The sequence below is a fragment of the Pristiophorus japonicus genome, chromosome 12 (genome assembly GCF_044704955.1).
Source record: "Pristiophorus japonicus isolate sPriJap1 chromosome 12, sPriJap1.hap1, whole genome shotgun sequence".
Lineage (NCBI taxonomy): Eukaryota > Metazoa > Chordata > Chondrichthyes > Pristiophoridae > Pristiophorus > Pristiophorus japonicus.
In genome coordinates this window covers 195,284,073-195,297,836 of record NC_091988.1, presented here as the reverse complement: position 1 = coordinate 195,297,836, position 13,764 = coordinate 195,284,073, and the positions used below count along the sequence as shown (strand labels likewise).

At 44.9% G+C, this 13,764-nt stretch overlaps 1 protein-coding gene across 1 annotated transcript in view; it reads right to left on the bottom strand.

Annotated features, from left to right (window-relative positions):
* The window catches only part of LOC139276904 (deoxynucleoside triphosphate triphosphohydrolase SAMHD1-like), a 63,049-nt gene that overhangs the window by 37,349 nt on the left and 11,936 nt on the right, over positions 1-13,764 (bottom strand). Inside the window, exons 2-5 of the mRNA XM_070894899.1 lie at positions 7,159-7,225; positions 5,385-5,415; positions 3,812-3,972; positions 1,031-1,146 (exon numbers count right to left, since the gene is read on the bottom strand). Coding sequence (XP_070751000.1) covers positions 1,031-1,146; positions 3,812-3,972; positions 5,385-5,415; positions 7,159-7,225 — 375 coding nt within the window. The remainder of the gene's footprint in view (positions 1-1,030; positions 1,147-3,811; positions 3,973-5,384; positions 5,416-7,158; positions 7,226-13,764) is intronic.

Here is a 13,764-nt window from a genome sequence, read left to right as displayed (position 1 = left end):
CTTTTGTCCATGTTTGGACCAAGATTGTAATGAGGTCTGGAGCTGAGTGGTCCTGATGGAACCTAAACTGAGCATTGGTGAGCAGGCTATTGGTGAGTAAGTGCTGTTTGACAGCACTGTTGACGACACCGTCCATCACTTTGCTGGTGATTGAGAGTAGACCGATGGGGCGGTAATTGGCCGGATTGGATTTATCCTGCTTTTTGTGGACAGGACATACCTGGGCAATTTCCCACATTGTCGGGTATCTGCCAGTGTTGTAGCTGTACTCAAACAATGTTGTAGGAAAATAGCATGATGGAAATTCAATCAAGAAAGTAGTCAGGGAAATACTGATCTATTTGCAGAACGCAGACAGAATACTGATCGAATTAACAAACTGCCTTTGTCGCTATTTCTGAGGTAACGGCTCAAGAATGTGGAGTCAGGTGGGCAAACAAGATAAATAAGCTAGACGTAGTAAATGGATTAAAAGCATGCCAAGAGCCTTCGACTATCAATAGATTCGCAACTATAATATAATCAAGGATAAAGTGAGCCACGACCTGGGGACCGGCCCCAGGAGCACATGGACAGAGACCAAGAAAGGTATAAGAATGTAACCATTTCTGTATTCTGCAGAGTGCTTCACCTCGAGCGGTCGAGAGAGGCTTTCCGTGCATATGCTCGAGAAATAAAGACCTGATGTTGAATTAAGACCTACCCGACTCGACTCATTGGAAGAACCAGATGTGGTCTCGGCTGAAACAGCGCGGGCGCATTTCACCCAGACGAGATCCAGTCTCTGAAGTGTTACCTCAACAAACAGCTTGGCTAGATGCACGGCTAGTTCTGGAGCATCCTTAGATTAAGGAGACCAAAACTGTGCACTGTACTCCAGGTGTAGTCTCACCAAAACATTGTAAAATTGTAGCAAGACTTTCGCACTCTTGTACTCCAACCCCCTTGCAATAAAGACCAACATGCCATTTGCTAAAACGAAACCATGGAGGTTCCTGCTCTACCAACCCCTACAAATCTTCTCACTCACCCAGATCGTGGCACAGTCCTGCAATCTGCACACACAGTATGTCCCGATTGTTAATATCAAGTTTCGGTTGACGCTCATTCAGAGTTTTCACCAATTGGCCTGCCAGGTATCCCACACTGCAGAGCAAAGAGAGAAGAATTCAAAACGGCCGCACAATTCTTTATATTCCAACTGTCTTAGAGTCTCCCAACTATTTACAATCTATATTAACGACTTGGAAGAAGGGACTGAGTGTAATGTAGCCAAGTTTGCTGATGATACAAAGATGGGAGGAAAAGCAATGTGTGAGGAGGACACAAAAAAATCTGCAAAAGGACATAGACAGGCTAAGTGAGTGGGAACAAATTTGGCAGATGGAGTAAAATGTTAGAAAGTGTGAGGTCATGCACTTTGGCAGAAAAAGTCCAAGAGCAAGTTATTATTTAAATGGAGAAAGATTGCAAAGTGCCGCAGTACAGCGGGACCTGGAGGTACTTGTGCATGAAACACAAAAGGATAGTATCGAGGTACAGCAAGTGATCAGAAAGGCCAATGGTATCTTGGCTTTTATTGCAAAAGGGATAGAGTATAAAAGCAAGGAAGTCTTGCTACAGCTATATAAGGTATTGGTGAGGCCACATCTTGAATACTGCGAGCAGTTTTGGTTTTCATATTTACGAAAGGATATACTTGCTTTGGAGGCAGTTCAGAGAAGGTTTACTAGGCTGATTCCGGGGATGAGGGGGTTGACTTATGAGGAAAGGTTGAGTAGGTTGGGCCTCTGCTCATTGGAATTCAGGTGATCTTATCGAAACGTATAAGATTATGAGGAGGTTTGACAAGGTGGATGCAGAGAGGATGTTTCCACTGATGGGGGAGACTAGAACTAGAGGGCATGATCTTAGAACAAGGGGCCGCCCATCTAAAACAGAGATGAGGAGAAATTTCTTCTCTCAGAGAGTTGTAAATCTGTGGAATTCGCTGCCTCAGAGAGCTGTGGAAGTTGGGACATTGAATAAATTTAAGATAGAAATAGACAGTTTCTTAAACGATAAGGTGATAAGGGGTTATGGAGAGCGGGCGGGGAAGTGGAGCTGAGTCCATGATCAGATCAGCCATGATCTTATTAAATGGCAGAGCAGGCTTGAGGGGCCATATGGCTTACTCCTGCTCCTATTTCTTATGTTCTTATTTAATACTGTAAATACCCATAGATTTTCCCAGTGAAAATGATCATCTAATGATAAAGTGCTTCAGTTTTTCCTGCATTTAACTGTGGCTCAGTGGATAGCACTCTTGCCTCTGGGTCAGAAGGTTTTGGGTTCAGTCCCACTCTAGAGACTTGAGCACAAAAATCCAATACTGAGGGAGTAGTGCACTGTCGGAAGCTTTCATCAAAGAGATAGGTTACAAGGAGCATTTTAAATGAGCTAGAGAATCTGAGAGGTTTGGGGAGTGAATTCCATATTTTAGGACATAGGCAGCAGAAGGTAGGGCAAAAGAAAATTGGGGATGCACAAGAGGCCAGAATTGGAAGAGTGCAGATATCTCAGTGGGTTGTAGGGCTAGAGGAGGTTACAGAAAGTTATAGAATGGGCGAGGTGATGGAGCAATTTGAACACAAGGATGAGAATGTTAACATTGTCACATTGCCGGACAAGGAGCCAATGTAGGTCAATGAGCACAAGGGTGAGGGGCGAATGGGATTGGTCAGAGTTAGAATACGGGCAGCAGAGTTTTGAATGAGCTAAAGTTTATGGAGAGTGGAAGACAGGAGGCCAGGCAGGAGAGTTTTGGAATAGTCGAGTTTGGATGAGGGTTTCAACTGCAGATGGGCCTATTAATATACTGTAAGCCTCATAACATTATCGCAATATGTATTTTGAAATTACAATTTTAATCAGCAAGTTATAACTTGAGCAACCATCACACATCAGCCCTCAGCAGAGAGGGTGGGTCTTCGAGACATAGTAATCTACCCACTGGCCTGACTAGAGAACAGGCACATTTTATCCAATGAAGAAAGGAATCTTAATGTCCAAAAGTACAAGACATGGAACAACTCAACAGATTTCTGGAGCTAATCCACATTCCTCCTTCCGGATAAATGTCCACTGACAACCCAATAGTCCGTCCATGCTTTGGCGACATCACTGAGCCAGGTCAAGAGTTTGTCTCACTCTGTTCCTTGCCCGATCTCAACACAGCACTTTGTCCCATCATTAGCCTGCTACAATACTCAGAATACCTACTAGCCCTTGAGCATCAGTCTCACTCCAATAAAGTGCGGGTCATTCAGTGGAAGTCATTGCTAACGCAGGGTTCTTATCAAACTGGAACAAGCACACAATTGATAGCACTAGGCCAAACAGAAAGGATTCACGCTCAATTCCTGTTCAGAGCTCAGTTGGCATATCTCACCCAGAATACTGGGGGTCAGTGCAATCGGACACAGTGTCCCTTGGCCAGTCACTTTTCAGCACAATGCACAAATGGACTCTGGTGGAGATTCCTCTAAAGCCCAAAAATCTATCGATCTCAGCCTTGAATATACTCAACGACTGAGCATCCACAGCCCTTTGGGGCAAAGAACCTCAAGCAATGCTCCCATGGTCCAGTAGCCTGCCAGTATTCACCACATGGGTCCACTTGGAAGAATGACTACTTGGTGCTGGAGGGCCACCATCAACGGCGGGATAGTGGACCCGGCATTGGAGGAAGAATCGGAGAAGTAATGAACATTAGAAATGATCTCAATCTGCTTCCAAACATAATTTCTAGAATTCCATTCTGAGTCCTTACCCTATGGAGTGTTCAAATCTGTTGTGGGAAGCCCCAGGATACACAAAGTACGTCCCCCCGAGCTGCTTGATGTTGCGAAGTCGCTGGAACTGTGGTGTGTCGATGATTCGGACGAGGAGTGGATCCATCTCAATGTTTCCGTGGATTGGGTCATTGAACACCTACAGAAAAACCAAAAGGTGTCTTCTCACATTACATGACAGGGTTACAAGTGTGAGCATGTGCGTTACATCCCACACACACTGAGTCTGTGCCAGTGTTTATGCTCCACATGAACCTCCACACAGCCCTTTTCATTTATACTATTTGCCTTATCTACTCTTTGTGGTAGTGCTTTCCACATTCTTACCAGACTTTGGGTAAAAAAGTTTCTCCTGAATTTTCTACTGGATTTACTAGTGACTATCTCAGAATTATGGCCCCTTGTTTTTGAATCCCAGACAAGTGCAAACATCTTCCTATCAACCCCCTTCATACATTTAGAGACCTCTATCAGGTCACCACTCAGCCTTCTCTTTTCTCCAGAAAAGTGCCCCAGCATGTTCAGTCTTTCCTGATAGGTGTGACCTCTCAGTTCTGGTATCATTCTTGTAATTCTTTTTGCATCTATTGTAATATGGAGACCTGAACTGTGCAAATGCTCAAAATGCTCAAAGTGTGGTGTAACCAAGGTTCTATATAAGTTTAAACTGACTTCTCTGCTTTTCAATTCTCTCCCGCTAGACACAAACCCCAATGCGTAGTTTGCTTTTATTATGGCCTTATTAACCTGTTTCGCCTGCAAATTCCCTGGGGGGATAGATGCATCAACGTTAGTGTTCTCAATCAGACCAGCATCGAAGCACTCGACCAGCTCCATTGGGCAGGCCACATTGTTCGCATGCCCGATACAAGACTCGCAAAGCAATCACTCTACTCGGAACTCCTACACAGCAAGCGAGCCCCAGGTGGGCAGAGGAAACATTTCAAGGTCACCCTCAAAGCCTCCTTGATTAAGTGCAACATTCCCACCAACACCTGGGAGTCCCTGGCCAAATACTGCTCTAAGTGGAGGAAGAGCGTCCGGGAGGCGCAGAGCATTTCGAGTTTCATTGCCGAGAGCATGCAGAAAACAAGTGGAAAGAGCGTGCGGCAAACCAGACTGCCCACCCACCCTTTCCTCCAACGACTGTCTGTCCCACCTGTGACAGAGACTGTAATTCCAGTGTTGGACTGTTCAATCACCTGAGAACTCACTTTTGGAGTGTGAGCAAGTCTTCCTCGATTTCGAGGGACTGCCTATGATGATGATGATGATGAGTGGTTTGTGTATCTGATACACGGATATCTCTACTACTTAATTAGCAACTTGCAGACAGATGATGAAATTATTGGCACACACTCTTCCTCAGCAGAGGTCAGTAACAGAATGATGCTGTGCAAGAGTTTCTGCCACCTTCCTCTCCAACTTTTACCAGGTTTTTCCAAAATGGTAACCTGCTCCAGACTCTCAACATTGCTGTGAGCCAGACAGAACGACCGACAACTGATGCGCAGAGACTATTCAATTTCCCCTTCAGATGTATTTTCCTACCTTCGCAGGTTTTGATTGTTCTCCATCAGTGCTGGAAAAGAAGAGAAAAAAACAATACTGTGGAATGGTCATCTCATAATCCATCTTTGCTTACAAGTCGCCCCACACAACATCCATTTGGAATTGATTGCATTCGCTACCAATTCTCTCTATTTGTCCCTTCCTTCTCCACAGCCCTCAAAAAACGTACTGCTCCAGTGACTGACAGGAAACTAGGGAGTGAAATCCAAGCTTACCGCATTAAAACAAATCTCAGCTGGAGGCTGCACTGTGTCACAGCATTGCACCGTCATTCCTCCATAGAGACAGGAGGAGGCCATTCAGTCCTTCGAGCCTATTCTGCCAAAATGGATTATAACACACCCCAGACCGATGAATGATGTTACTAATGATTTCTGCTGTATTAGCAGATTTTCAATTCCTAATGATAAAACTAAAATTGTACTGGTTTTAAAAGGTACAAAAATTGAGGGGGGGGGGAAAGTAAAGTGGCATTTAGTTCTTTTTCGATCGGGAACCTTTAAAAAAAAATTACATGAAATAATGTAATTGCGTCTGACGATATCTTATAAACATAACAAAGTTAACCCTTTCTGCTGACAATTGTTTTTTATTAGTTCACCACCAACAACTTTTGTATTGCTGAATGTAAATTTATATATTGAGCTTTATTAAATTTTAAGTTTCTAAATTGTCATAAGGAAATTATGATTTGACAAATTGATCCCTTGGGCTCTTAAGCAGGTCACAATGGATTCTCTGTTTTCTTTTAACCAGGTGATCCTGGCTTTCCAGACCACTCAGATGCAGCAGTTTTAAGAAGATCTTATCGGCAGACATCAATAGTCACATTATTTGGACTTAAGGTTTTGCCTTTCAAAGGCTTGGACCTAATTCATTCAGGGACATTTGTTATCTTCTGAGACAAAGTGCTGGGGAAGGGGAGATGTGGGAGTTACCATTGCAAGCACGTCGGTCTCTAATGTAAAATCACCAAGTCTGGCCATCATTTGTTTCTGATATTGGAACTGCTAAAGATAAATTGATGAGTTGCTGTTTCAAGAGCTCAAGATGGGAAAATCTACCTGAAGTTAAAGGGGATAATCAAATTGCCATTAAAAGAAACTGGTGGAAAGCAGTCTAGGCGATCCTGTCAATTGCTGCGTATCAAGGAAGAAAGTTAAATGTTGGCCAGTTATGTTTTCAGTGTAAATGTTGTCCAGGATACCAGTAGAATCACTTCCCCTCTTGAAATAGTGCCATGGGATCTTCAACATCCACCTGAACCACTAGAACAAGGAGATCTTGGTCTAACAAACCAACCGATAGGTGTCACCACTGACAGTTCAGTACTCCCCAAGTACTGCAATGAAGTGTCAACCTAGATTATGAGCTGAGGTTTTGAGTGGGTGCTTGAATCCACGACCTTATGCCTTTGAGTCAACTGAGCCAGGCTGACACACAGCTTCTGTAGACAAGCTTAGTTGTTTTATTTGATCCGAGGAGGGGACGGAATGAAGGAAAAGAAAATGGCAATTGTGTTTATAGAATACAATAAGTTGTTAAATCGCAAAATATTCAACTTGCAAAACCACACATGCACAAAGTCAAAACTGAAAATTGCAGCTTTCTGCGCATTGTCTATGATTCTGGGGAATTACCCGTCGCTGTCTTTGCTGAGAAAGAACAATCATCACACACAGATAAGCACGCAGTTCCCCGAGATCAGGTAGACACAATATTTCCCACCTTACTACAGCGTTGCTGCACTTACCTCACTCCTAGCTCTTCCAAATCGGAGACCTGCTGATCGGGCAGGTTGATCTCAGGTAGGTTTTCATCTAGAAAAAGAGGATAAAGGAAAGTGAAACATGAAGCAGTATTCAGTGGAACTCATTCTTGCCCACCCGTCAGCCCCTGCCAAACGCCATAAACAAGTTATCAAGAGGAAACGATGGTCTGGAGGGCAAGATATTGAGGGAGACAGGAGAGTTGGTCAGTTGTAGCCACAAATATGGACAAAACATCCTGTCCGAGACCCCAACCAAACTGGAGAATAGGAAGCCGAAAGAGTAGCGTATGGAGGAAAGGGGAGAGCTGCAGGAAGGAGAGAGAGAAGGTCCTGCAGGAAGAAAGAAATTCATTTCTGAAAACAGAACTTCTGTAATTGTGTTTGAACAGAACACAAGAACATAAGAACTTAAGAAATAGGAGCAGGAGTAGTCCATTTGGCCCCTCGAACATGCTCTGCCATTCAATAAGATCATGGCTGATCTGATCTTGGCCTCAACTCCTCTTCCCTGCCTGTTCCCCATAACCCTTGACTCCGAAAATCTGTCTTTCTGTGATAATTTAGTATCGTGCTAATTGTGTATGTAAGCACTCTGTTAATGACTCCACGAGGCAGGGGTATGGCACTTGAACTGTACAGACTGTAGTCCTTTATTGCAGCTCCTAGAGTGAGGACACCAAGAGGTGAGTTCCCTTTTATACTGGGTTACCTGCAGTTTACAGGTGACCCTTACGTCTCCAGCAGCAGCACCCTCTGGTGTACAGGTATGGTATATACAGGGTGAAGGTACATTCAGGTCTAGTGTTACTACATCATACACATGCATACATAATAACACTCTCCCCTAAGCCTTTCTCAAGTCCTTATTGCCATGACATGGGGGATGGTGATCAATAGTGGGTTGTGGGAGGTTGTGGTGAGGGTTATGTGGGTGCCAGGTGTGATCCCTGTGCTTGTGGCTGCCCTCAACCATTTCCTCCCCCTCACACACAGACCATGTGGATGTCACTGTTGGAGGATTCCTCAGTGGTGGAGCCAGTGCAATTAGTAAGGTGCATACACTGTAGCATGGGTAAGTGGTAGCGTTTGGTGATGGGCAGGGCCACAGGGCTGTGTGGGCTCCTTATCCTCCATTGGTGGTGGAAGTCTGGTCATCCCAGGGTCCGCCGGGAAAGCTGGAGGATACTGGCCTCTCGCTCCCGGTGCTGGCCCTGGTGGCCAGGGGGTGTAGGACCGATCTGGGGCAGGTTGCCAGTGGTGGTGGCTGTGCTGCCCATTGACTGCTGTCCCTGCAGTGGGTCTGCTCCCACTGGGTATGTGTGAGCCCTTCCTGGGGCATCACATTTGTCCCAAAAGCCTAGGCTACTTGGTCAGGTAGCCCGCTGGACCTGGAGGTCTCCCACGGGGGGTTTCTCCTGGCATTGACATTATACTTGTAGAACCCGGTGTCCTTTAACAGTATACTTTTTACATGCATGACACATTGGCTCTGATCGCAACTAGCCGACTCTACACTGTTATCTCTCTTCACATTATCACATTTTGCACTTACAATACTTTCTTGTGTATCGGTGTCTCCATACATGGTTACATTTATCATATTAACATTTCTGGCATCATTATTTAACGGTACAAACTTGTTCTTTACATTACTTTTAAAATCATTCATTACATTTTTTCCGTTAGTTTTTCCGGCATCACCATTTAACATTACATTTGCATACTTGCATTCGCTTACTGCACTTTTAACTTCAATGTCCTTGGCATCGCTGTGCCTAATGTGGAACTGTCCCTTTAATTGCCTTGGGTTGCCGGTCTCCTTTAAGAGGGCCTTCCAATCCGGTTCGCTGCTCAGTGTCACGTGTTGCTCCTCGTGGTCTGGTTGCGGCCATTTTGATCCCAGGTTCTTCGCCTCGTGGTGCGGCCGCCATCTTCTCGCTCTCCTCGAGGTAGGCTGTGGTGATCCTTTTCTCCCCTGGTTCGGCCACGGACTCCGGGAATCCACCTTTTTCCCCGATCTTCTTCCCTCAGAGTGCTGCCACGGCCCGGAAGGTGAGGTCTGGACGTTCGGGTTGGATGATCTCGCCACGGTTTTGTGCAGTCTGTGTCGTCGCCACGCAGTCGAGCTGGACGGTAGGATTTCTCGGTGCTGCGATGGATCCAAATTTGGGGCCGCGTAGAATGCCGATCACTGGGGCCCGGAGGCCATCGTAGCTCCGACCGATTTGGACCTGCTTCATCCAACTTCTTTCCAGCAGTGTTGGATCATCGCCAGCAACGATCCACAAGGGGAGCTTGTACATCGTGCTGCCATGGGACACCTGGACCTCCATGCTGCCAACGACTGGGATGGTGCCTTTTGTATAGGTGAGCAGCTTTGCCTGGATTGGGGACAGTTTTGGTCGTTCGGCGGGATTGTTCCAGAGTTTTTCAAAGGGCGTCTGACTCATCAACGACTGGCTCGCCCCTGTGTCGATCTCCATCGAAACTGGAACCCCATTGATGTCCACTTCCATCTTCCACGGGGAACTCGCGGTGGAGCAGGTATATATTCCGTACTCTTCTTTCAGGGGCTGAGCAGCTTCATCTTCATCAGTATCTGAGCCCAGGTGATCGGCCAACTCTTCAGCGACGCGGTGAGTAAAACCTTTTCTACACATTCGCTGAAGGTGACCTTTCGCGTTGCAGCCTTTGCAGGCATACTCTTTGTATCGGCACTGGTGGGCCCTGTGGTTTCCTCCACAGGGCCAGCACGGGGCTAGTTGGTTGGCCCCATGTGGCGGACTCAGGGTTGCGGGACTCGGAGCAGCATTCTTGCCTTTGTAAGTCGCCATTCTGTTCACTGCGCTCGTCAGTTTAGAGTCCTGGGTGTGGGTCATCATTCGTTTGGAGTCGCAGACCGAAATCATGAAAGCCTGGCTCACTTTGATTGCCTTCTGCAGGGTGATCGTAGTGTCCACAGAGAGTAATTTATGGAGGAGGCCCTCGTGGCCGATTCCAATAACGAAAATGTCCCATGGTGCTTCGGTGAGGTGGTCGCCAAAATCACACGGTGCAGCCAATCTTCTTAGATCTGCAGCATACTTAGCAATTTCTTCGCCTTCGGGCCGCTGGTGAGTGTAAAACCGGTGCCTGGCTGTGAGGATGCTCTCTTTGGGTTTCAGTTGCTCTTGTATTAGAGTTACGAGCTCCGCATAGCTCTTGGTTGTTGTCTTCGCTGGGGCTAGCAGGTCCTGACGAGGCCATGGATAGTGGGCCCACAACTGTTCGCCAGCGTGGCCGGTGAGTCCCCATCCAGGTCGTTCGCGATGAAGAAATGTTCTAACCTTTCCACGAAGGCGTCCCAATCTTCCCCATCAGTGAATTGTTGGAAGTTGCTGAGATTAGACATGTGAGTGGAATTCATAACCTCGTTGCCAGTTATTGTGTATGTAAGCACTCTGTTAATGACTCCACGAGGCAGGGGTATGGCACTTGAACTGTACAGACTGTAGTCCTTTATTGCAGCTCCTAGAGTGAGGACACCAAGAGGTGAGCTCCCTTTTATACTGGGTTACCTGCAGTGTGCAGGTGACCCTTAGGTCTCCAGCAGCAGCACTCTCTGGTGTACAGGTATGGTATATACAGTGTGAAGGTACATTCAGGTCTAGTGTTACAGTACATCATAGACATGCAAACATAACAGTGCTCAAAACAGACATTTGCACAGATTTCAAAACAACTAGGAGCACCAGATTATTCTTCCACAGTTCGGTTCTGGAACATGAAAAAATTAATTACATTTTTAAACGTTTGTTATATAATAGAAATAGTGTTTAACTTGTGTATGGTCAGCTGGTGAATGGCAGGCCTCCTCCTGTCCGTGTTCTTTTCCTTTTGTTGTGGGCCAATTTCTTCTGCAAAGATGAAAATATAACTTTTTAGAGAGGGTGTCTTTCTGCTGGGTGGGACATATACAGATGGTCACATTTACAATTGCAATTCCATTGAAAAATGAAGATATTACTTACACTAACTATTGACCAAGGTCCTGCCATTTCTTTTTACATTGGCTCCTAGATCTCCTGGCATTCACCACTCCGCATTATTCTTCTGCAACTAGGGTCCAGCGTTTCTTCATTTCTTTGGGTGCCAGCCTTGTGCGACCTCTGTTGCTGGTGTCCAGCTCCTGCCTTCTTCCCTGGATGGGGAAATTTGGGCCCATTGTGTGTAAGTTTCCCAATCAGCATCTCGTTAAGTCAGTTCTGGTTAGTGTAACTGAAGGCTGAGGTATTCAAAGAACTGTTGGTTTTAATGAAAGGTCATTGACTTGAAACGTTGACACTACCTTCCTCTCCCCACAGATGCTGCCTGATAGGTGAGTGTACCCAGCATTTCCTATGTTTCATTTCCCTTGGACTTTGTAGAGCAGCTATTTCTTTTTGCTTTATTCTCTATTCGTTGGGGTTACTATCAATAAGCGTTGGATTCATGAGTGACTGTTCTCTGTCCCCCTGCACCCCACGCCCCTCCAAGCTGGGAGGAGTTGCCTCAGCACAAGACTCTCTGGGCCTTTGAGATCTGTGGCTCAGTTTCACATTGAGAAGTGCAATTGGGGGAGCAACATCTAGTTGTTCAATAGCTCTGCCACAGAAGGCTGTGGAGGCCAAGTCACTGAATATATTTAAGAGGAAGATAGATAGATTTCTAGAAACAAGATACATTAAGGGGTATGGGGAAAAGCAGGAATATGGTGTTGAGACAGTCAGCCATGATCATATTGAGTGGCGGTGCAGACTCGAAGGGCCGAATGGCCTACTACTGCTCCTATTTTCTATGAGTCTGAGTCCAGCCATTCCTCCCATTTTAGAAACCAGTAATGTCTGATCCAGTTGGCTGATTGACCAAACTGCTGAATTGTACTGTGTGATATAGGGTATATAAAATATATATATATAATGTGTATGTGTGTTTATTTATCGTTGCAGCACCCTCATTGTGATATGATACAGGAGAAGGTCTCAATGACATGTCTGTAGCAGTTTGGGCTTTTCCTAATACTCATTCTGTTCACAATCAGATTGCACTTTCAATAATTTCCCTTTATCAACTGAAATCTGCACCTTTATTCACAACTGTTATTGTTCCCATGAGTTTAATTTAAAAAATGAATCTCGAAACCTGCAGTCTCACTTGCTAGGGTCAGCCATGATCTCATTGAATGGTGGAAAAGACTGGACGGGCTCAATTGCCTGCTCTTGTTCCTATGTTCCTAATTGTAGTTAACGGTTCACTAAAGAATGCATAGGATGCTTATTGCATTCTTTTGCCACCTCTTGAAGGAAAAATAATGTCCAAGAAATGGTCACAGGCTAAAACTACTAGAGCAAGTTTATTTACAGATGAAATAATATACAGAAGCAAGATGCTGCAACAGCACGGTACTTAAAACAATGGAGTCCATAAGTAGTTAATAGTATATGCTTTTCAGAAAGATGTTTGTATCTGAGCAGCATTTGATCCCTTGGATGAAACCATTGGGGAGGGGTGAGTGTTGGGGTCGATGATCAGCCATGGTCTTATTCAGTGGTGGAGGGGGCTCGAGGGGCTGTGTGGCCTACTCCTGCTGCTATTTCTCATGTTCTTTTGTCGAGATATTTAATGTGAACACGGGCTCCAATTTGCCTGTGGAGTTTGTTATTGTCAGAAGTGACAACTGGAAGCCAGAGATGCTTTATGTCGTAAAGGTTCTTTTGCATAAATTCTCTTTTTATAGTAAGCAAACAGATGTTTCCTGCCTGGATAGAAATTTCAACTTTCTTCTGTATATATTTTACTGAAAAAGTTGGTGTGAGCAAGATGGTATTTCCTGTTTTAAGTTGCATTGACTTTTCCAGTAAAATTATCGAGGAGGAATTTCACTGCTGCGAAGTAGACGATATGAACGAGTGTGTAAGCAAATTGATTGTTTTTCATTGTGCCTACTGTGAAACTACAATGGGGTGTCGGTATGTGATGAAACTATACAAGCTAAGGAGGATGGTGCTGTATCTGAGCTTTGTCCTCCATTTAACTTGTGGGAATTCCCACTAGAAAGTTTCCTGCAGGCTTGTAACTCATTTCTGTCAAACTGTGCCAGCTGTGCAATATTTTGCAACTACTGAAGTTCTGGACCAATTAATGTGCCACTCCCTGTGGGTTTAAAATTGTTGTGTTTATAGGTTTCAGTTTTCATTAAAATACCCAAATGAAAATCCCTGATCATGCTTGCAGCACGAATAGAGAGAGTTTAGATGGGGAGCAGCAACAGGCAGATGTTGGTGTTCCATGACATTTCTACCTTCTTCAGAGGGTAAACATTTTGAACTGCTTAATGCTAAAGCCACACCATGTGCTTACAGTACAGAGTACTTTTCAAATTTAGGCATTCAATGACCTTGAATCCAGCAATGTATGCATGGACAAGCAAAGATCTTAAAAACTCAACCATAAAAACCTGGTAGTGCAGTTAACTGGAACTCTTTTTACAAGCAGGGTAATATTTGTGAAATATACATATATATATATATAAAGAACATTGGAGCAAAGAGCCCAAGTGGGTTGAAGAGG